The sequence below is a fragment of the Asterias amurensis genome, chromosome 1, assembly GCF_032118995.1.
Source record: "Asterias amurensis chromosome 1, ASM3211899v1".
Lineage (NCBI taxonomy): Eukaryota > Metazoa > Echinodermata > Asteroidea > Forcipulatida > Asteriidae > Asterias > Asterias amurensis.
In genome coordinates this window covers 9,799,186-9,822,328 of record NC_092648.1, presented here as the reverse complement: position 1 = coordinate 9,822,328, position 23,143 = coordinate 9,799,186, and the positions used below count along the sequence as shown (strand labels likewise).

General features: G+C 39.3%; 1 protein-coding gene across 1 annotated transcript; it reads right to left on the bottom strand.

Annotated features, from left to right (window-relative positions):
- Positions 1 to 308: 308 nt before the first annotated feature.
- LOC139944961 (tetratricopeptide repeat protein 8-like) lies at positions 309 to 21,866 on the bottom strand. The gene is made up of 12 exons (XM_071942161.1): positions 21,754 to 21,866; positions 18,439 to 18,574; positions 17,220 to 17,340; positions 15,429 to 15,649; positions 13,564 to 13,653; positions 12,694 to 12,824; positions 10,525 to 10,723; positions 9,443 to 9,582; positions 8,063 to 8,237; positions 6,974 to 7,096; positions 5,007 to 5,090; positions 309 to 4,488 (listed from the first exon to the last, which is right to left on the bottom strand). Exons 2-12 carry the CDS (start codon positions 18,538 to 18,540, stop codon positions 4,372 to 4,374), a joined length of 1,503 nt encoding a protein of 500 aa, XP_071798262.1. The 5' UTR covers positions 18,541 to 18,574; positions 21,754 to 21,866; the 3' UTR covers positions 309 to 4,371.
- Positions 21,867 to 23,143: the final 1,277 nt, after the last annotated feature.

Genomic DNA, 23,143 nt, shown 5'->3' with positions numbered 1-23,143 from the left:
ATAAACCATCATTATACTTAGGCCTACGTCTTTAAAGGCAAAGTATACCTTTGGTTTTCGAAACCTTTCGATTGTTTTAATCCTATGTAAATGTAGAGGTACACGAGAAATCTGAAAAATTCATAAAAAAAAAGTGGTCATGTTTTTGAGATATTGCTAAACATCCGGAGAGAATAATGTCCACGCAGGAAAAATAACCCTAATATAGGAACACACAATCTGAAAAGCGTTAGGCGGTAACACTTCTCAAATTCAAATTGTTGGACATAAAAGCTGTCATCTTTTTACATAAACACATGACTTCGAAGTGAAATGTTTCTCAACTCAAAAGTTGCCTTTATTGGCTTCTAACCTAGGTTTTTCATTACCATTACTTTTTAGAGTGACTACAAGCGTACCTTTCCTTATGTTTTGCAAACTGACCTAAACTGAGTATAGAAGTACAAAGTGACCACATAGATCTGTGCTTTTGCAGTAACAGCCAGCGAGTACAACACACGAAAAACGAGGACAACTTTAACAGTAATTTGCACAAAGGGACCGAAGTTGAGTCAAGTTCAATCAAAAGGGTCCTAGTAAATACAACCGGTAAACATTTCCTATGTTCTTATTTATCATTTTTATCACATGACTAATTATGAGTATGTTTATGCTCAACCATAATCGATAGATTAAGTTGGATTGTGTAGTGAATAACCTGCGCACTTTGTTCAGTCCATGTGCATGACATAGCAACGGAAACCACGATGACTATATTATATGCCGCCTGGCTGTGCAAACACAAATTGGCATAAGCACAACTTTAGTTTCAGAATTATGTTTAGAGAGTGGGTAGAAATGATGTCAGGTGTATTAATACAATATGTGCACATTTATTATGATAGCAAACAAAACTGTATCTGACATAGCAGTGGGTGTTGCTACACCAGGGTGGGCATGATCGTGAGTGGGCACCCTTTTCTAAACAGAGAACCCTTCCGCGCAAACAGGCAACTTCGTATTTCTCTTATCAAATGATAAACCTCAAGGGAAACTGACTGAGTACATTCTAAATTATTTTGGTTTGAACAAAGAAGAATGGCTAGAGCAGGATTAAAACCAACGACCTCGGGATTAAAGTGCCGGCGCTCAACCTGGGAAGCGGCAGCCAGGGACTTTCATTTCAGACATAACAAACCACTTGTTAGGAACAAAATCTTGTTAGGAGCAGGATCGTTTATGTGATCATGGGGATCAATTCAATCGTGAATGGTGGCCGAAGAATGTGGAGAAAATTGCGCAAAAATGGTGAGCAAATGGCTTCACCATCCCAACCAAACGACAGTGCACCAGAGGGAGTCGGAATCTCCTAAGCCAATATTTACACCAAAATTTGAAAGTTTCTGAAACGAGTGAACAAAACAGTTTGATAATTCTGATTGATGATAAAGTTAAAGTCTTTATGGTCACGTGAACTGGTAAAGTTTGAGTGTTTAATTACCTTGTGTCTGCACAAAGGTTTGTTTATCACTGATCACAAACAATAAACCCTTGAACCATGAAATATTTAAATTGCACATAGTGCATGCGCACTGACATTTTGGTTGGCAAAATGAGGGAACATCGCGCTGTTTTGTAAACGGCTAATGGCTGAGTGACGCAGACTTGATTGCGTACCCAAAATGAGGCTATGAGTGCACAGGATCACTTGCAGTGGCTGTGCCCATCCCCTCGTTTTGAGTTACCATTGTGACGTACCTCATGCATATATTAAGAGAGGCGTATGGCAACGTCTTTCCCAGGGGTGATCGATCTCGCCGCGCCATTTTTTCCCAGCATGCCTTGCTCGATCATAACCCCTGGAAGTGTAACTCAAAAATATCCAAATATGAGGGATATTACAATTAGTCCTGTGGTTGATCCGTTCTGTGTTGGGCGCTAGTCGCGCACACACTGGATGCGCTGTGTGTAATAATAGTCATAAACTTGCCTTGGCGTTCAGTGTTGAGTGACAAAAAAAGTGAATACGTACATCTTTATACGCACGCGTTTTGGCGTATAGAGCTTTTTGGAGACGCACTGCGTTTCAAATTTACGCACGCAGATCTAGCGGGTAATACGGCTCGCTGCCCATGGTAGTGAGGTTGGGCGTATGGCGTTTGCAAACCAATAGGGTATGTGCACATGCGTGAATGTAATTAACATATTTCATGGGAAGGGTCCATTACATGTACACTTTGGAATAATTATAATTGCTAACAACATAAATAAAGCCCCCTAATAGTTAATTGCTTGATGTTCCGACCCTGGCAAAGCCATTCTCTTTCTCTTTTAGCCTTCGAGAAAGACTCTGCTAGGGTCGAAACGGCAGGCCATTAACCATTGTTTGCATTTATGCCATTAGGTCATTTTGGATGGTAAGTTTTTTGCAACAGCTAACTCTATATTCTCAACAGAAATAATGGTAACAATAGAAATCTACCTGGTATGTCTGCTGCCCTCTAGTGACCAAAACTTTCATATTTAAGTTCAACTCGGGCTTGTCAAAAAAAGGTACATGTAGATATTGAGGTAGTGACTTTCCATATAAATAACAAGTTGCCAACATATTGTTAGTATTTGGAAGAGTACTGTGCAACAAGGCCTAATATAAATGCACTGGACACCTTTGGTATTGCCAAAGACCAGTAATCACAGCTTTATTTTATGCATATGTTGAGATACACCAACTGTGAAGACTAGTCTTTGACAACTACCAATAGTGTCCAATGTCTTTAAGTGCAATTGTTCAAATTCTGTAGTATTCAAGAAAACTAATCATAAAAGTAATATATTAAAGTTCAATACAACACCTGTGTATACCATACATACAGCAATATAAATTAACTTCTTCTATTTATGCTTACAAAAATCAACAGTGATTCTAAATTTTGGGGTGAAAGTCAAAAAAAGTAACAGTGAACGCTATTGGTAATTACTCAAAATAATTGTCAGCATAAAACCTCACTTGGTAACAAGTAATGGGGAGAGGTTGATAGTATAAAACATTGTGAGAATCGGCTCCCTCTGAATTTACGTAGTTTTCGAGAAAAAAAAGTAATTTTCCACGAATTTGATTTCGAGACCACAAGTTTAGAACTTGAGGTCTTGAAATCAACCATCTAAACGCACACAACTTCATGTGACAAGGGTGTTTTTTATTTCATTCATATCTCGCAACTTCGACGACCAATTGAGCTCAAATTTTTACAGGTCTGTTATTTTATGCATATGTTTAGATACACCAAGTGAGAAGACTGGTCTTTGACAATTACCAATAGTTTCCACTGTGTTTAATTAAGCAATGACAATAATGTAAAAGGCACTGGACACGTTTGGTAATTGTCAAAAACCAGTATTCTCACTCAGTGTATCACAACATATGCATGTAAAACAATAAACCTATGAAAATTTTGGCTCAATTGGTCGCTGAAGTTGCAAGAGAATAATGAATAAAAAAACACCCTTGTTGCACAACTTTGTGTGCTTAAAGAAGCATAACAAAAGGCTACAGTTGAAGCCTTTTATTATTCAAATGAGAAATTACCTCTTTCTCAAAAAAACTACGTAACTTCAAAGGGAGCCGTTTCTCACAATGTGGTATACTATCAACAGCTCTTCATTGATTGTTACCAAGTAAGATTTTATGCCAACAATTATTTTGAGTAGTCACCAATAGTGTCCACTGCCTTTAAAATCATTATTAATTTTGACTAACTTCCTGAAAACAATACTAGTTCCTGTTTCATTTTTTTAACTTTATTTGTGCACGAGCGAACAACCAGTTCCTGGTTCAGTTGGTTTCTATATCCTGAAGCAAAAACTAGTAACTGGCATTTACCATTAGTTCACTGTTGCTCCTCACTTAAAGAGTTTGTGTACCTTTTTTAGATCTTGTTTTTGGCCATGATAAGAATCTCTACTCACTGTGAATGAAGATGTATGTAATATATTATAACTGTAGAAGTTTCAGCCTAATTAGTCGTCAAGTTTTTACAGGAAAAAAAGTGAAAATCAAGAAGCAATGTTTTATGGAGAGTCGCCTACACCCATTGTACATGCTAAAATAATTTTCTCAAAAACTACAGCACCTCAGCAAGTAATATTTTAAGGGAAGTTTTCTACCATTATCTTTAAACCATGTAAGTTTAATGTAAACCTGTGGACTCAAAAAGTACCCAAACCCTTTAACTGAACAAACTCACCAGTTATGTTGTGATGTAAAAAAAAAAAACAACAATATAACAATACTATTAAAAACTATTATTTCACACTTTTTTACACTGATATTTTACAGACTTGACTACCCAACCCTCTTGACTTCATTGGTTGATACTGAGGGATTAGGCTATACTAGAGGATTGAGAAGTGTTTCTTAAGCTGATCTAGTAGTTCTTTGGAGTCACAATGATCCGGGTAGGCATCAAGAGCCTTTTTAGCTGCATTGTAGCTACTTTGTAAGTCGCCCACCTGTACCCACAAAAACAAAAAACAAGCATATTAAAAACATTTGGGAACGTTTAGAGTGCCCAGTGATAACCAGAAAATATAATATGAACAACCTGAAGACTCTTTTTTCTTTATTCAATCAAAGTTGAAGTTTCCCATTTGTAACCCAGAACAGTTAAACAATCTTTTTTAAAACACTGGATAAACTAAGGTACACCCAGTGTAACTTAGATTTCTAGTAAACTTTTAAGGTAAGTAATTTGAAATAATTTATTTTGTTCTATTAAAACCAGTATTTACTGTTTTCGTAAGTGGCCCGACTACACACAGAAACTGCAAAAAACAGTCAGTAAAGTAGTAAGGGGTGATCTACACCATGTATAAATTATTTGGCTATTAGCTATCTAGATCTAATGTCAGTGGTCTCCATAATTGTGCTTATTGGTGCCAGTCAGCAGCCAATTTATGAATTGAGAGTTTCTGTTATAACTGACAAAATATACTAAAAACATAGAGTGTTTCAGTAAAAAACTACTAACCTGATCAGAGAGGGTAGCAAAATTGTAGTGAGGTTCAAACATATGAGGTGCCAAGGACTGGGCTGCCTGGAAAAATGCTCTGGCCTAAAGATAAAGAACAAAGGAATGGTCAGCTTCACAAAAGTATACAAATTCAGGGTTTCTTACCTTAAATCGATGTGTGATAGGCACTGTATACTTTGTGCTTTCCAGGGTCCAGTGGACAAAATCCACAGGCTTGCTACTCCACTGGGATTGGAACTAACAACATGCCTGGAATTAGGCTTACTACTCTGCGGGATTGGAACTAACAACATGCCTGGAATTAGGCTTACTACTCCAGTGGGATTGGAACTAACAACATGCCTGGAATTAGGCTTACTACTCCAGTGGGATTGGAACTAACAACATGCCTGGAATTAGGCTTACTACTCCAGTGGGATTGGAACTAACAACATGCCTGGAATTAAGCTTACTACTCCAGTGGGATTGGAACTAACAACATGCCTGGAATTACACCCAGGCTACGGAGGGCATGGCCTCCATTGCCCCTGGTATTGGCCTTGGTGCCCCTTCAAACGTTTCCAATTAGCTTTAAGATTTTCCAGTGAAAGTGCCCTTGAAAAATGAAAATGGCCTTGCCCTATCAAAGATGAAATTCTAGGCCTGTAACCACCCTGCCAATCTGGAGCAGATGTCTAACCACTAGACCAATGAGTAAGCCGGTGATAAAGCCAGTTGGAATCTTGTAGCTAACAGTGGGTACAACAACAATCTGATTACACAAAATGACGTAGGGTAAAATTTAATAATATTCTTCAACCGTGATGCAATTCATGAAAAATCTGACAAGGCATGTCCTAGCAGTTTAGAGCACCGGACTCAAGCTCTTGTGTTTCTGATCAGCTGGGTTCAAGTCCCGGTCCTATCACTTGTGTCTCCTAAAGGAAGACACTTAACCATGATTGCTTTGTCCTTCGGATGGGACAGACATGCACAAAGCCGTTGGTCCTGTGTGTTGTGTAACACACATACAAGAACCCAGTGCACTTATCGAAAAGAGTAGGTGTGTTATTTTATGCACATGTTGACACTGCATGTTGAGATACACCAAGTGAGAAGAATGGTCTTTGACAGTTACCGATAGTGTCCAGTGTCTTTAAACAGACAGAAACATTCTAAGACAGGTTTTGAAAGTTTTTAATTATGAGACCATATTTATGTTGCATCTTATAAGGGTTTACAAGGTGCTGAGGTGCATTAAACAGCCACTGCCAGACACACCGAGGCAAACCACTTCTCTTAGCGTAAGAGTAACTGGGTTCGTTTACGAGTATCTGGTGAATATTTGTGATGTGTCGTGGCAGAGAGGTTAATATCACCGGACTCGAGCTCTGGTGTTTCTGAACAGCAGTGTGTGGGTTCGAGAGTCGTGACTCTGTGTCCTTCAACAAGAATCTTTAACCATTATTGCTTCGGATGGGACGTAAATCCACTGGTCCTGTGCGTTTTGTAATGCACAGAAAAAGATCCCATTAACACTTATCGCTAAGAGAAGGCGTTGGCCCCAGTGCTCCTGGCTGTGGCTGCTGAATGCGCCGTAGCACCTTGTAAACCCTTATAAGTTGCTACATAATTTGGTTTCAGAATTCATAACTTTAATACCTATCTTTCTGGAAAAATATATATATTAAGCGCCTTGAGTACCTTGTTACATATATGCGCTATATAGGGTCAATTTTGTGCGATACCCTTGTAAAAATGTATTGTGTAGAGACAGAATGGTACTGCAGACATTTGCAGCTTTGTGTACAACCATTAGCCTTTTTGAGATATGGACACTTTAGGAGTGTAGCCAAATCTATACATAGTATTGTATATAAGACTTTAATATCTGGAATACTATATTAATATCTGGAATACCTATGGCTACAGCTGTGGCTTAATCACCACAGCCAATAGCCACAGCCTTAGCCAAGTGGCCTTACCTGATCTAAATGGCCCTTTCTCATCTCCAATACTCCAAGGTTGTTATATGCCTCAGGATGGTCATTATTAGAGGCTAACGTTAGACGGAAACACTGTAGGGCCAAGTTGGTATCGCCAATATTCTAAAAACAAGAAGAGAAGCAGCATGACTTAAATTTCAGGAGAATATTTTAAGAGAACGGGACATATGCCTCATAAATTCAACAGGACCATAAATAATTGGAAAGACAAGACCAAATCATTTTCTTCTCATTTAAAATGTTTTTTAAATTTTTTTTTTTACTTGTACAGCTAAAGTTTACATTAGCTAAAGTATTATTGCAAGCTGGCACAGTGTACGATATTGAATGGTCAGACAGATAAGATGGCTGACTCTGTGTACTGTACATTATGCATTCACCTCACTATCTTTTTGCAGGCTGCCATAGTTTATCCATAATTTAAAACCGTAGTGGATGATATTGAATGGTCAGACCTATTCTACCTCCATGGTCAGACAGTAGGAGGGTTGACCGTGTGTTGTGTAGATACATTCACCACATTATTGCAGGCTAATATAATATAATTCAGTCAAACCACAATGGATGACATTGATTGGTAGGAGGGTTGACTTGACTATGTACTGTGTAGATGAATTCATCATCCTTCAATTGGAAACATTGTGGGGTATGATGAATGGTCAGACAGTAAGAGGGTTGAGTATGTGCTGTGTAGATCACCACATAAATTGCAGGCTGGTATAATATATCTCAATCAAAACCACAATGGATGATATTTTGTTATTGATTGATAGAAGGGTTCATTTGACTAACTGTGTAGATGCATTCAGCGCCTTTTATCATATCAAAACCCTAGTGGGTTATATTGATTGGTCAGACATTTGGCTCTTTAATAAGCATAAACAGGGAAATTTCCATTCCTATTTGAGGCAGCATTGATCGGACATGCTCTTTTCTAATTGCAAAAAAAATAGGAATTGGCTGATCACACTTAACATTTGTCAATGTTTTTGAGTTTTCTATGGCAATGTTTCTAAGAGAAAAAGTTGCATTCCTGATTGATGGGTTAGATTTAACCATGTTACATACCACTGCTGTTTCTCCAATATTGTACCAAATGTCGGCTGTTAGTTGGTCGTTGTCAGAGAGTGACAGGGCACGCTCAAATGTACTAAGAGTCATGTCGTACTGCTGGGCATAAAAGCAACACAGACCTAGATTATTAAACAACTCTGCATTGTACACTCCCATCTGAAGAAGACGCCTAGGATCGAAAGGACAATAATGCAAGAATTAACAAAACAGCAAGATTAGTAGCTCGCCAACTTACATGGATCAATCCAGAAGTACTTTTTGGAGGCTTAAAAGCCTCTACACAGGGGCCCAATTTCATGGCTCTGCTTACCGCCAAAATCTGCCATTCCATCACCATTCTCCACTTATGTGCAGGCGCCAAATTTCTGCACTAGCTGTGTAAGCATAGAATGCTAAGTGAAGTGCGCACGAACACATTCCCTGCAAACCTGTGAAATACACTTGGTGGAGCACGAAATTCCCTGCTCTTACAGTAATCAGAGCTAAGAAATTGGGCCCTGCTCCCACAAACACAAGCTTAGCACATATTTTAAAACATCAAGACCTACATCACCTTGTTCTTCTCAGAATATAATTTGCTTCCAAGAAGAAACTATAACTTGATTTCAAAAACATGGTTTCCACATCTGTTTCACACAATACAAAGCATCAAATCTCACCTGACTAATTTGACCAGGGGTGAATTTGCCAAAGCTTCAAAAAACAAATTGGGTGAACAACATCTGAGAAGGTATTTCTAAGATGTTTACAGGTGCTTTCAAAATAGCTGTACATTTTCAAGATGACGAAAAGGGTAAAAAGACGATTTCGCTTTGTTGTCACCCAACAAAATCAGTGGTGAGTATTATGCTGTAGTTGGGTATGGTTTTTGTTGTTGTATCATACAAGACAAAACCAAGGAGTAATGAAACTTAATGGTACTGTCATGTCTGTGGACTCTGTGTGCTGCACATTAACCATTGGTTGTGTGAAGCTTGCACTCACACAATCCATTCCACTGAGCAAGAATGTCTGCATAAACATTTACAATATACACAAATCTGTAAGAACAGAATGAACCCAAATCACAACAGCTGGTACAGTAAAAACTCAATATGCTAATTCTTGCCTTACTTCAAAATTTATTCTCTTTCAGATTTTTGGATTTTTGGAATTCTGGACACTTCTCAGTTCTGAATAGAACTGTCCTGCTTATTGACTACTAACTGGGTGGAAGGTTGGAAATCAACCAGGACTTTTTTTTCGCGAAGTTGATTTAGGGAACTCTTTGTTATTAACTTCACTACTGCGAAGTGAGTTCTGAATTGGTCTAGACATTTCCACAAGCTTGCTCTAGTCATCATCAGGAAACTGAAACAATTATAGGGTCTTTACCTGTAGTAGCGAAGAGCAATCTCTGGTTGGTCAGTGTAGAAGTGATAGTTAGCTATACAGGCTATGGCTTCTACATGGGTGTTGTCATTATGTAAGACCTGCTTGTAGAACTTCACTGCATTGGTCATATCGTTCAATCCCTGATGGTTGGTAAAGACGAGGAAGATTAATCCAATAAACATAAATAATGATGGTATATTTATTAACGTTGTCACATTATATTGAAACGGGTGGCCCAGAGGCTATTATCGCTTCAATGTACAAAAAAAAAATTGAAAATTGCATTCAAATATTACAAAGTTAAAAGTACAACAAACACAAGAGCCAAGTGGTTTCAGCAATACACAGCACCTTGAAACTACAGGGGAATGATTCCATGCAGTTTGGGGAATGATCACATAAATAGAGGAGAATACCGAGTAAAAAAAGGATTTTCCTTAACTCTTAAGCCTGGTTCATACTTTCTTCGAATGCCAAATTTTGAAGTCACATGGATGTATGTACAGGGCTTTACTCTAAGTTCAATCCAATAACTCATAAAATACAATTAAAAAGAAACTACTTCAATAAGTAATTGACTCCTGTTAGCATCAGCTTGTTTTTTTGACAATTTGCTTGCGAGTGGAGCATCAATCACGACTGAGTGGTTTAAATTTGCATTGGGTTGCCAGCCAATTGGCGGGTTGTCTTTGCCGAGCGGATAAGAGCACAGAACGCAAGCTGTGATGCTTCTGTTCAGCAGAGTGTGGGTTTGAGTCCCGGTCATGATATCTGTGTCCATGAGAAAGACGCTTAACTATAATTGCTTCTCTCCAACCAGGGGGTAAATGGGTAACTCTGACAGCAGAGATGGTTGTTGTAATTGATTTAGCTTACTAGGGCATATTTGTTGCACAGGCTGTGTACTCTCCAGGGAGCTGAGATGGTTTAAGGAATGAATGAAATGACCCAATGACCAGGAGTAATAATGTTGGAAGCACTTTGAGACGCCCTTTGGGTGAGTAAAGCGCTATATAAAAATTGATAATTAATATTGTTATTATGAGTTTTCTGGTTCTGCTATTTTAGAATCACATACATACCTCATAGATCCTGGCTATACCAGTGAGCAGTGTGGTTTCTCCAGGAAACTTCTCTAGTCCCTGTTTATAAATGTCAATAGCAGCTAGGGGCTGATCTAGTCTGACATACACCTTACACAGATACAGGTAAGTATCAACCATCTCTTGCTGCTTCAATGCTGATTTAAACTGGCGCTCTGCATCACGGTATAACCCAAGCCTGTCAGCAAGAAAAGAAGTCTATTACTCTCCTACCATGAGTGAGATTTTCCAGAAAGGTGACCAACCATTCATGGAGCAAGCTCCAGTGCCCACATCTAGTCGATCCGTGTTCACTGAACAGCAACGTACATGCGCAGTGAAAAACTCATTCGAGCGAAGATCTGAAAGCCTAGTCAATCAGTCGGTACCACGGTATTCAAAACTTCCTTTGCCTTCCGTGTTTAACACAGGTTAGCATGGAACAGGCTACAGGACCACAGAAGGAACCATGGTCCCCAGGTTGGTTCCAAATGGTTAACCACAGTAGTCTATGGTCAACTAGCCTGGATTTAAGTCAAAATACTCAGTTTACCATGGTTAAAGGAACACGTTGCCTTGGATCGGTCGAGTTGGTCTTTGAAAAGCGTATTGTAACCGTTTGTTATAGAATGCATATGATTGGAAAGATATTTGAAAAGTAGAATATAATGATCCACACAAGTATCACTCGAAATTGCGTGGTTTTCAAGGCAAATGTGTGTGGATCATTATTCTACTTTTTAAACATCTTTCTAACCATACAAATATATGCATTTTATAACAAACGGTTACAAACGCTTTTCAAAGACCAACTCGACCGATCCTTTAACCACTCTAACTTGCCCCAAGCCGTTTTAACTGAAAGTTTTGTGTATGGTGCACAAGTCTATGTACTGTGTAAATGCATTCACAATCAGGGCTGCAACTAAACACTAGACTGCAGGCCCGAGGATGCTGATTTTAGCATCAGGTAAACACAGGTCAGACAAGTCTGGTGGTTTTGTGTTTTTCAATTGACTAAAGTACTCCATGTAGATATCTTTCAATTGGTCAATATCTTTGTGTCAAGTACTTTAGAATTCCTAATACATTTACGTCAAGATCAATTATGAGATATTTTTGTTAGTTTTGCTTGTTCAAAACGAAACAGTTTACATGTAAAGCCTTGTAAAGGCAGTGTAAATCTGTGAACATTTATGTCGTCTACCAATATTGTGAACAATTTATCGTTTGGACACTTTTATTGTTTAGTCGTTTTTGTTGTTGTTGTAAATGGCGACCCGCATAAAAAAAGATCACAATAGACCCCCCATGTTTCATATAACAACTACTTTTCTGAAGGGATTTAAACAAGTTGGCGCATGAAAGAGTTAAAGACACTGGACACTATTAATAATGGTCAAAGACCAGTCTTCTCACTTGGTGTATCTCAACATATGCATAAAATAACAAACCTGTGAACACGAAGTTGTGTGCTTTCAGATGCTTGATTTCGAGACCTCAAATTCTAAACTTGAGGTCTCGAAATCAAATTCGTGGAAAATTACTTCTTTCTCGAAAACTACGTTACTTCAGAGGGAGCTGCTTCTCACAATGTTATCAACTATCAACAGCTTCCTATTACTCATTACCAAGTAAGGTTTTATGCTAATAACTATTTTGAGTAATTACCAATAGTGTCCAATGCCTTTAAGACACTATTTCACAGCAAAAATCAGGAAGCTTTCAGACTGAAACTAATTAAACTTGGTTTTTGATAACTACCACTCCTGAACTCTGTCTGGAACATTTTTTCTACAAACTGACAACTTCTAAAGACATTTGGTTTTGTAACCGTTTTCCATTTGTACTATCATTTTGAACGATAAGAGCAGGGCCCAATTTCATGGCTCTGCTTACTGCAGAATTCTGCGCTTACGTATCATAGAATTGTGTGCTGCAAGGGTTCCGTAAGCGCAGAATTCTGTGGTAAGCAGAGCCATGAAATTGGGTCCAGATTACTAGCAACCTTCCATGTATATGATTGAGAGTGAAATGTTGATTTTATTAATTGATATGATAAAAAATCTATTTTAAATTGGGCCTAAGGTGAAACCACTTTCTTGCCCCTAGACTACATACATGTAATCCCTACTTTGACCGACATTTGACAATGTTCCAAGCTCTGACCTGTAATAACATTTTCCCAGCTGGACTTTCCACCACCAGTCCTTAAAGCCAGATGCCTCTGTGGCTAGAGCAGCTAGTTCCAGAGCATTACGTACGTCATTCTCATGGTGGAAAATGTACTCAAACAGCGGCTGCATTACAGACAATGTCATATCAAGGAAGACACGTGAAATATTACACCTGTTTCAGACAGGCGCTCTAGAGTCGTGCTGAACCATACTCTGGATTAAGTACATGAAAAGTTTGACGTCTGAAACAGCTAGGAGCAACTGGGCGCGCTAGAAGTCGAAAGATCGACTGTTGCAGTCGATCAGTGTTATGTTAAGTTCGTCTGTCTGGAACAAAAATTTACACAACACCGAACGACTGCAACAGTCGATCTTTCAACTTCTAGCGCGTCCAGTTGCTCCTAACTGTTTCAGACCTAGAGTTGTTCCTAATCTAGTTGGTTCGGCCTGACTGGTGCGCATGTCTGAAACCGGCGTTAGGGTAAATGAGAAACTTAGTTCACACAGCGGTCCGTGGTGAAACCACCATTTTATACTTCTGATCAGCAGAGTGTGGCTTCGAGTCCCGGTCGTGGCAATTCTATCTTTGAACAAGCTACTTTACCACAATTGCTTTGTCCTTCGAATGGGACATTAAGCCATAGGACCTGTGTACTGGGATTGATAGGGCCATAAAAGAACCCTCAACACTCAATCATGGAAGAGTAGGGGTTAACCCTGGTGCTTCTGGAGTACAAAGCAAGCACCCTTGCAAGCTACAGTGATGATTGGTCATGTATGAGGCATCCTTGGTTTTTTTACTAGCATCATATAACAACAATAATAAGAATAAATGAGAAACACTTTGGATTGATTCTAATACCTTAGCTAGGTTAGGTCGAGCTGCATACTTGCTGAAGTTCAGCCTTGCTAAGTTAATGAAGGGACCATCAGGTGTCGACAACATTGAAGCCTGGTTTTTCAAAAGAATAAAAATAGAATGATTATTGTGGCCACATCTTAGAAGCTGGCATGAAAACATTTCAATTTCCCACCAGAAGGCCTTTTGGATAAATACTACACCTTTATACTTCATTTACCTAATAATAACAGACAATTAACAGCAAATAAAGCATTGATTCAAAGATGCTTTACTGTAAAAACCTACTAGTTAAACAGGTGAGTTTTTTTCTGCACGAGTTTGAAAATGTTTATTTTGTAGCACTGTTGTAGGTATTCCAGAGTGCTAGTGAAGGATTTGAGAGACAGAGATGGCCATAAATGAAACATAGGGAATGACACTGTTAAAACGGATCGAGGAGTTTCTTAAAAGCAGAGTATTGTTGTGAAGATAGAGCATTGTGCTCTACCATCCAGGCTTCTAGCGGATGATACCCATGCCAACATCCTTTCGGACAGTGAAGGGTTAACCCTATTTCAGCCCCAGGAGTTGGTGGCAATGTATCGCTGGTGGCATTTGATTAAGGTCGATAGCCCAAACCAGTGAAGTGTAGCCCACACCTTGAAGTGGCCAAACAACAGCCTTGTGATGTTAGGCCGTTTCTCATATTTCAATATTTTTTAGTATAAACAAATTAGGGTGATATGTTGGAGTGATGTGACTAAAGGCCGGTTCATACTTGCTGCGACTGCGTTCACGCACCCGTCAATTCGAAATTGGATTTAGCGTTCATACTTCATCAGAATAAAAAATAAATACGCATTACGTTTGTTCATACATTTGTCCGGTGCAAGGATTTTTCATAAAATAAAATGCCTTCCGTCTAAATCTTTATCGCAAATTTCCCGATATCCTTCCATGAAGCCACTGTCCTTTTTACATTTCGGTATTCTTTCAAGCTTGTGTTACACAGATTTGGAAAAAGAAGCACAGTTTTGATCTTTTCGTATCAGGTTCTTGCCATTATTCACTGAAATTGCGTCTACGCATCCGACAAAATGTTAAAATATTTCAATACGTCCGACTACGCATCCGATTAGTGTGTACGACCTAATTCTTCATTTTGAAAAATTCATACGCATTTGCTTAAAATGATTACGCACTGCGCTTCCTTTTATGCACTGCGGACAGTGAATACGCAGCAAGTATGAACCGGCCTTAAGGGCATGAGTTTTAAACAAGTTGAAATTCTGAGAATGGAAGATAATGGAGCAGTCTGTCAATGACAGATGGTCACTCAAGGGGAAGGCTACAATGGAAAGATTTATAAGTTACTGGGAGAGAAGGTATCTGTTTACAATCCTGTTTAACTATAGATTGCAAAATGGTGGAAAACAAGTGTGGTAGGTGGCTCCAAAGTGCAGTAGTGTGGGGGAGGCTTAGCTTGAATATATCACAGTATTGGCCTTTGGAACAGAAAAACTGATTGATATGACACTTATATTATGTACTCAGGAATTGAAAATAACACTGGACCACATACCTGAGGCCAATGATTGTAGCATTGGGACAGTAAGCTAACGACCATACAAGTCCGACGGTCTTATACGTTTTTAATAAATCCACATCACTGCATTTTTAATTTGAACTGATAATACAATCTTTGAATTCTGTTGAGTATTGAAGTATTGCCATTAAAGTGTATTTAAGAGAGACAACACTATTGACTTTCTGCATACCAACTGGGACTTAGAAAAAAGAACTTGATCCCCATCGTTGGTCTTTTCCTATCGTATTGGGTCACTTTATAAACAAGCTGGACAAATTCAAATGAAATCTAAACTTACGGTTCCCAGCCTCACAAATCTGCCTGAAGCGCTTGTAACAGGTCGGGCAGTGTGCGCTGTCCTGGGTGTGCGGATGGCTTGCTCCATTGTCCCTGGTCGCCCAGACTGGGTGCCTGGACGAACAAACCCGCTGAGTGGTCGCCCAGACTGGGACATTGGACGTACAGCTGCACTAGGGGCACCCTGGCCTGTACCGGGTTTCTTTAAGGATGTCCCGGGCCCTATTAAAAAAATAATTGATAAGGTTGAAAAACATTGCTAAAAATATTTTTCAAACATTGGTGTTTCAACTAAAAGTGTATATGTACCAAACATGGGATTAGAGTTCTTCAACAAGAATTAAAGACAAGTATCAAAAAGCCCAGTTGAATAAAATGCAACTATGACAAAACAACGAACACAGAGGTAAATCATTGTGTATCCAGGAAATTGACAAAACAAGCGTATGCAGAAAAAGCAAAAGGTCATGTTTAAGGAATGTGCAAAACCTGTTTCAAGAAAACCTGAGTCCATCCTCTTCAAAAACTTAGTGTGAAAGTGTAATCGCTTTTTTAAAATTATTTATTCATTGAATGCAAGTTAAAAGCCACTTTGGTAGCAGAACATGTCTTTAGAATAAATCTTAAAACAAAACTATAATAGTTGTAAATCATGCCTTATTCGATTATTTTTTCAATGTTATTTTTATGTGGCATGTCATGGCCGAGTGGTCAAGTGCACCGAACACAAGCTGTTGTGTTTCAGAATAGCAGAGTGTGGGTTTGAGTCCCAGTCTCGACACTTAATTAAGACACTCCCATGTGTTGTGTAATGCACAAACAAAAACCCAGTACACTTTATTGTTAATAGAAGAGGTGACATTGTGCACAATGCTCCATGGTTGTGCAAATATGAGTACCAGTTGCCACACCCGTTGCAACAATGTGTATTGCCATACCTCGTAACCAAGTGTGTACCATGGCTAAGGATGCGCGCCAGGCGTTTTTGTGTACCGGTGTACATTACCTGGATCATTCCCACCATTGGTCGATTTCCAGTGCCTTGAACGAAAAAAGTGCGGGTTCGAGGGAATAGTGAAGAATGGTTTCTTATTTAAACAACTGTTCGTCTGCTTATTAATCTATATGTATGCATACTCAGTCGTAATAACAGAACTTTGAGAAGAGGACATAAATAAAGTGATGAAATGATGACAAAACAATTGTTGCACATGTAACAGGGTCCATGGCATTTTACTTGCCCCTCGGTTGTTCAAAATGCCATGGAACCTGTCACAGGTTTAATAATTGTATACTGACACTTACATGTGCTAAATGCAAGATGGCTGCAACTGATCCTGTCTTGTCTTTATCAAGTAAATATGATCTTGTGAACACCTTCTTACCAATAGGATCGTTTAAACTGTCTAGGGAATTTAAAGGAACACGTTGCCGAGTTGATCCGTGAAAAGCTTTTGAACCATTTGCTATAAAATGCATGGTTAGAAAGATGTTTTAAAAGTAGAACATTGAAATTGTTCTCGAAATTGCATGGTTTTCATTTTACTTTGCTAACTAAACACTGTCGGCCAATTTATGGAGTCAAAAACTTGACTCCGCAAAACGGCGTGCTGTGTTAGTTTACGATGTATAAGGAAAACCGTGCAATTTCGAGGAATATTTGTGTGGATCTACTTTTACAATGTTTTTCACACCATATGCATTTTATAACAAACAGTTTCAATCACTTTTCATGGACCAACTCGCCCGATCCAAGGCTACGTGTCCCTTTAAGGATAATTTGTTTTCTTACGTGATATTTGAGCGATGGTATTATCATCCATCAGCATCTCAGCAATGCCCTCTTCATCAACATCAATCTCATCCACATAAACCTGTTCAGTTAGCGCCCTCGTCTTAAGAGACCATGCTGCCTAGAATAACAACACAAATCAAATGTTTCTTAGTAAGTCAAGTGCAAAGAACTGTAGTACATGTACACCACTGAACAATGTGAGCGTTTTAATGTTGCAAAATTGTTTAAAGGCGGGATACATTTTTGGTACTTATCAAAGACAAGTATCTTCACACATAATGCATAAAACAACAAACCTGTGAATATTTTGGGTCAATCATCATCGTACTTGCAAGACAATGAACGAAGAAATACCCGTGTTGCATTGAGTTGTGTGCTTTCAGATGACTGAGAAAGGCTTCATGCCTCTGAAGCCAAATCTCGAGTGGAAATTTCAAGTGGAAATCACCTCTTTCTCTTAAACTAAACTTTTTCAAAAGGAGTCGATTCTCAATTGACAGCTCTCTACTGCTCATTACCAATTAAGTTTGTATGCTAAAAAATGATTTTGAGTAATTACATGTACCAATAGTGTCCAGTGCCTAAGTAAGTACTGAGGTTCCAAGACCGGTCTTCTATAGTACTCTAGTGAGGATTTCATTGAGCACGAGCCCAGGGCCCAATTTCATAGAGCTGCTAAGCACAAAAATTTGCTTAGCATGAAACTTCTGCCTCAATAAAACAGGATTACCAACCAAAAAATTCCACATGATTTTCAGGATGAGCAAACTACCAGTAACAAGCAATATGCAACAAGAAGAAATTTGTTTGGTAATCCTGTTTTTATCAAGGAAGAAAGTTCATGCTAAGCAAATTTTTGTGCTTAGCAGCTCTATGAAATTGGGCCCTGTTAGCCTGAACATCTGACGTCACACCTCGAGGCTCGTGAATAATGCCAGAGATCGGCCTCCAGCCGGCGTGTACAAGCACATACATGCACCTTAGACCTACATTCATTTCACATAGAGATACCCAGTAGAATTCTATGGCGGACGTGATGGAGTCTACTGTTTGGGCATCTGTGTAAAGCTCATGTCACTGCACGTTTAACCAATAATATCGTTGTATCCACTTGAATCACTGGATCTGAGTAGCAGATGATTTTATCCTTGCAGATAAAGACAGGGGCCCAGTCTAGAGCCCAGTGACAATCTGACATTGTAAAGTCCAAACTTACTTGATCATAAGGGTTCTTCTCTAGGAGTTGTGTGCATATATTAACACAGTCATCAAACTTCCTCCTGCGGAACAAGCTGCAAGCCATGTACATTGGGTCCATTGTGAAAGATGCTCAGCCTCTTTTTCTTCAACCTCTGACAAAAATATATTGTATTATCATCATTAATTAATGTAAATCAATATCAAAGAAATGTACATGTATTCAGTAAACACTAGCTGTTTGCTTTTTAATAGAAAATAGTAATAATATTAATAATGAGCTGTCATTTATCCAATAGAGCACTTTTTCCAGAGATTGCAAAGTGCTAGGAAGTGCCAAACAAAGATAAAAATCAAAATGTAACATTGCCCGAATTTATAGCCCAAGTAGGATTACTCCATCGGCAAAATACATCAAATCACGGTCAACAAAACAAGTGGGTCATCAGCAATTTCTTGGTTCAAGTGAGTTAAACACGTTCAACATGCTTAAATGGGGGGGGGGGGGGCATACCTCAAGTAATTACTCAAAAAATTTATGACCATAACAGGGGTCAAAATTAAGTGTACCTTCATGGTAGTCAGCAGGGCTAGTAACCCAGAATTGTTTAGTAGTCCTCATGACATTCTGGCAGGCCAAAAAACACATGACGTCTTGGGTTACAGCACAAATTGGTCACCAAAAGTGCTTCATTTTACAATACCATTAGCACAGTTTTTTCAGTATTTTTCCACTAACCCGCCGGGATATTAAACTGGAAAAATGTGTAGCCGTAAATCTGGTAGTTCCGGGCTAGCGAGCTAATGGCAATTTCGACCCCTGCAAAAAAAACTTACTTCGTAGGAAGCACCGACAGTTGTTGAATGAAAATGTTTAACATTTGATTTTTAGAAACAATTAAATTCCCTTCAAAAACATTTAAATCTACTCTGTAAAACCGTTTCTGCTGAAATGTTTCTTAGATTGTGTATTCCAATTATGGATCTTATCCTTAGGCCTATTAATATTATTCCTGTGTGAACATAATTGCTCCATAAGTACTGAAGAGTGTTCCTTGTTGCGATAATTGCACCCGAGTACACATAATACAGTGCCTTTAGTACACACATCGGTGTATATGGGTGAAATTTTGCATCAGGGATAAAGAATATTCAATTTGGTTTTCACCGTGAAAACCAAACTGAATATTCTTTATCCCTGATGCAAAATTTAACAGATCTATTTAAAAAATTGTTTGTAGTACCTGCTGCTAAAACACAGGATTCCAACTGCCTCTAGCCACCGGGCAATCTCAAATTCTCGGTGGTCTAGATATAGTAGACAGTACCGACACTTTATTATAATTGCAAAGGTCGTCGATTCGAATCCCACCTGAGTATAATTGCCTGTGATTTTTTTACAGAACTGAATCTACAGTGCTACAGTTGCGAAAACGTAACCCACTCCTGTTGACTGCTATTTGTACCACTACAACTGGGTACCAGTCACTTCAGCACCTTGCAACCTCGACACCTACAAACTCAGCACCTTGCAAACTCAGCACTTACAAACTCGGCACCTACAAACTCAGCACCTTGCAAACTCGGCACTTACAAACTTGGCACATGTACAAATACAAACTCGGCACCCAGTTGAAAAAGTTTGATTTTAACACTGCGAGGTAGGCCTCATTATGTAAAAGTTCAGCCCCACCATAGTCCAATACAAAAGCTTGATCCTGTTACAAAGTTATTAGTAATAACATTACAAATATTATTGGAATATAATTATCGGAAAATTTACCAGAAAAAAGAAGCGACCAGATAGCACAGGACGAAACAAAATAAGTATTACTGAAAGGAGTGTGCACTAAGCTCTTAGTGTGCACCAAACGATCTTGTGTGGGTGCACGCCATAGAGCTATCACGCACAGAACTGTCACAAAGCCATCAGGAAATTAGCCCCCTTCACGGATGGGGCCTTTCGGCAAATCACGCTCTGTTAAAAAAGCAACCCATTAAAAACCCTCAACCAAACTAAACAAACCCTTATTAACATTTTTCAAAGCCCAAAACATAAAAATTGTGCCGCACTTTCACCGACAATCGACCTGGGCGCACTTTATACCCGCGTAGTAGCCTTAACAACGTTTTAAAAACTTGACAACTGACACAGTGCGAGTGGACAGTCAATTTTCCTGGTGGCCCAAATTTTCTTGAAAGTTCGGAAACTCTCATCTTGAAACTCCCATAAACTAGTATTTTGTCATTAACAGCGTTTACAACAACTTTTTTATTGTGTAAACTCACGTACGTTACTTTATTTTTCTTCGAGGATTGCTTGGGGCCGAGTTTGCGAGGTGCCAAAGTATCCAGTATTCCTACACCTTTATAGTCTAGTCTAAGTCGGTCTCCTAAGTTCTAACCATCATAAACCAGTTGTGATATTTCGATGATTCGCAAAACGCCGAAACGGTCTATTGCGTTTAGTTAGTTCACGAGAATGCTGGTCATCTCGCCACCTGACAAGCTCGCCACCAACAAAGTCGCCCCCTACCCGGCTCGCCCCGGGTTGAAACAAAGTCGCCCCCTGGCAATGTCGCCCCCTAGCAAAGTCGCCCCCTGACAATGTCGCCCCCAGCCAATGACGCCCCCTAGCAAAGTCGCCCCCAGATGTTATTCGGAAAATAATTAAGGCTACAATAATTATGGTAAAAAAATATAGTTAACACATTTTCAGAAAAAATTCCGTATGAAGTAATGTGCTTGTGGAAGGTCTAATAAACCTAACCCTAACCCTAACCCTATAACCCTAACCCTAACCCTAACTCTAACCCTGACCCTTAACTGTTTTCTGGGGGCGACTTTGCTAGGGGGCGACATTGGCTGGGACGACATTGTCAGGGACTCGGGGGGGGGGGGGGGGGGCGACTTTGCTAGGGGTCGACATTGTTTGGGGGCGACATTGTCAGGGGGCGACTTTGTAACAACTCGGGGCGAGCCGGTTAGGGGGCGACTTTGCAGGGGGTGACTTTGTTGGTGGCGAGCTTGCTAGGTGGCGAGATGACCAGCCCCCGTTCATGATTGAATGATATTGAATTGATAACGGGGTCGTAACCGAGACGGCGTAGCCTGAGGTCGCAACTAATATTTCGTTAAGAAAAGAGACGATGACAAATATTCGAAATTCTTCTAGAAAGGAATATAGGGATAACTTTCCGTATGGCGCCACCACTTTTTCACCCATTTTTACAAAAAGGGATATATCAATCAGGTAAATAAGTTCCTATATTATTTTATATCGAATGAAAAAGTGGTGGCGCCATACGGAAACTTTTCCGAATATAGTACTTACACCCTTATAAAAAACAAAAAGTTATCGGAACATCTGAACAAAGACGATCTCGAAGAATGGTGGTTAAAATTGCTACCATAACAACTGATGCGGTACAGGTTTCAGGTTTTCACTCTAAAAAATGTTGCAGCATACGAGCGCCCTCTAGAGTCTGTAGCTGTTTAGTCGAAATGACTGGATTTGAGCGGCATGTGGGGTTCGCTCGGCCCCAGCGGCCAGTCTATCTATCCAGGACTTAAAGCAAGGCGCTGGGGACGAGCGAACATGTGGGGGGGGGGGGACAAAAGATTTGGCTTTAGATTGGGCTCAGCTAGCTTGGTCCCGCGATTGTCACTTTGACAATATTGCACTTGCTTTGCTAATTCGCGCTCGGTGTACAGACGAGAGAACAGAGCCTCAAGCCAAAATCCAAATAAAAGCCGAAGCCGTGGTTTCCAAAAGGGCCTATGTCTCTGATGATGATTGGACGAGTGCTCTCTCTCTCTACCGAAAGAAGAGCCAGCTGATATTTTTTTCAAAAGGTGGATATAATATGTTCTGGGGGACCGTGACTAATTTAGTGACTGATATCATAGAATGGACCATTCCAAATTATCTAAAAGGGGGTTTGGTCTAAAAAAGAAAAGAAAACAGATTTTTTTTTTTAAATGGATGAGTGACGTGATCTGAGTATAAGAAAATAGGACAAAAGCTGGGCATGTGCAGTATGTAAAGATGTCATTTAGATGAAACATTATAATAATATAGGGAAATTATTGAGCATTTTTATTTTGAAAAAATTACTTGCCGTTTCTCTCTCTTGGGTTAAATTCAGGGTGTAAATCATGGTCACGCCCAACAAATTATTGCCACACCACAAACGGTTAGCAAAAGATCTGAACCAAGACACCATTACACCAATTAGGGCCTACTGGGTTACTTCTCTGACCCCAAATAATTAATTAAATACTTCCCATTTTAACCAGAAGTCAAGGCGAAATTGGGTTAGGCTACACTCGCTAAAATTTGGTTATCACTCGCAATTTGTTACCCTTTCACTGAAAAAAAAATTGATTTTGATTTAATTTGATACCTAATGACGTCATCTTGACTAGTGTTGTTGTCGTCTCGCGGTGTTGAGCTTCATTTTCTCTGACGAGGTTTGACCCGGAACAAATGGGGTCATAAGGGTCTATTTTTTAGTTAAATACCATTAAGCTGCAAGATTATGACTTATAAGGCCATGTGGATGTATATACAATAGGCCTAAATTTGAACTTCTCGTTTGGAGCGGAAGATGCGTCAAATTGGGGTCATGTTTTTAATAATTGTTAAATAAAATTAATAGTTAATAGGCCTGTGTCCTGTTCGACAAACTTGAGCTTAAGCATGAAGTTGGGACCAAAAGGAA

Bases quoted from the DNA above. Each gene is read 5' to 3' on its own strand.
- LOC139944961 (XM_071942161.1), bottom strand. From the start codon at position 18,540: ATGGACCCAATGTACATGGCTTGCAGCTTGTTCCGCAGGAGGAAGTTT. The intron at 10,724-12,693 runs GTCAGAGCTTGG...TCTTGCTGACAG, and splicing joins CTGGGAAAATGTTATTACAG to GCTTGGGTTATACCGTGATG. The intron at 7,097-8,062 runs GTATGTAACATG...TCTTGTTTTTAG, and splicing joins ATATTGGAGAAACAGCAGTG to AATATTGGCGATACCAACTT.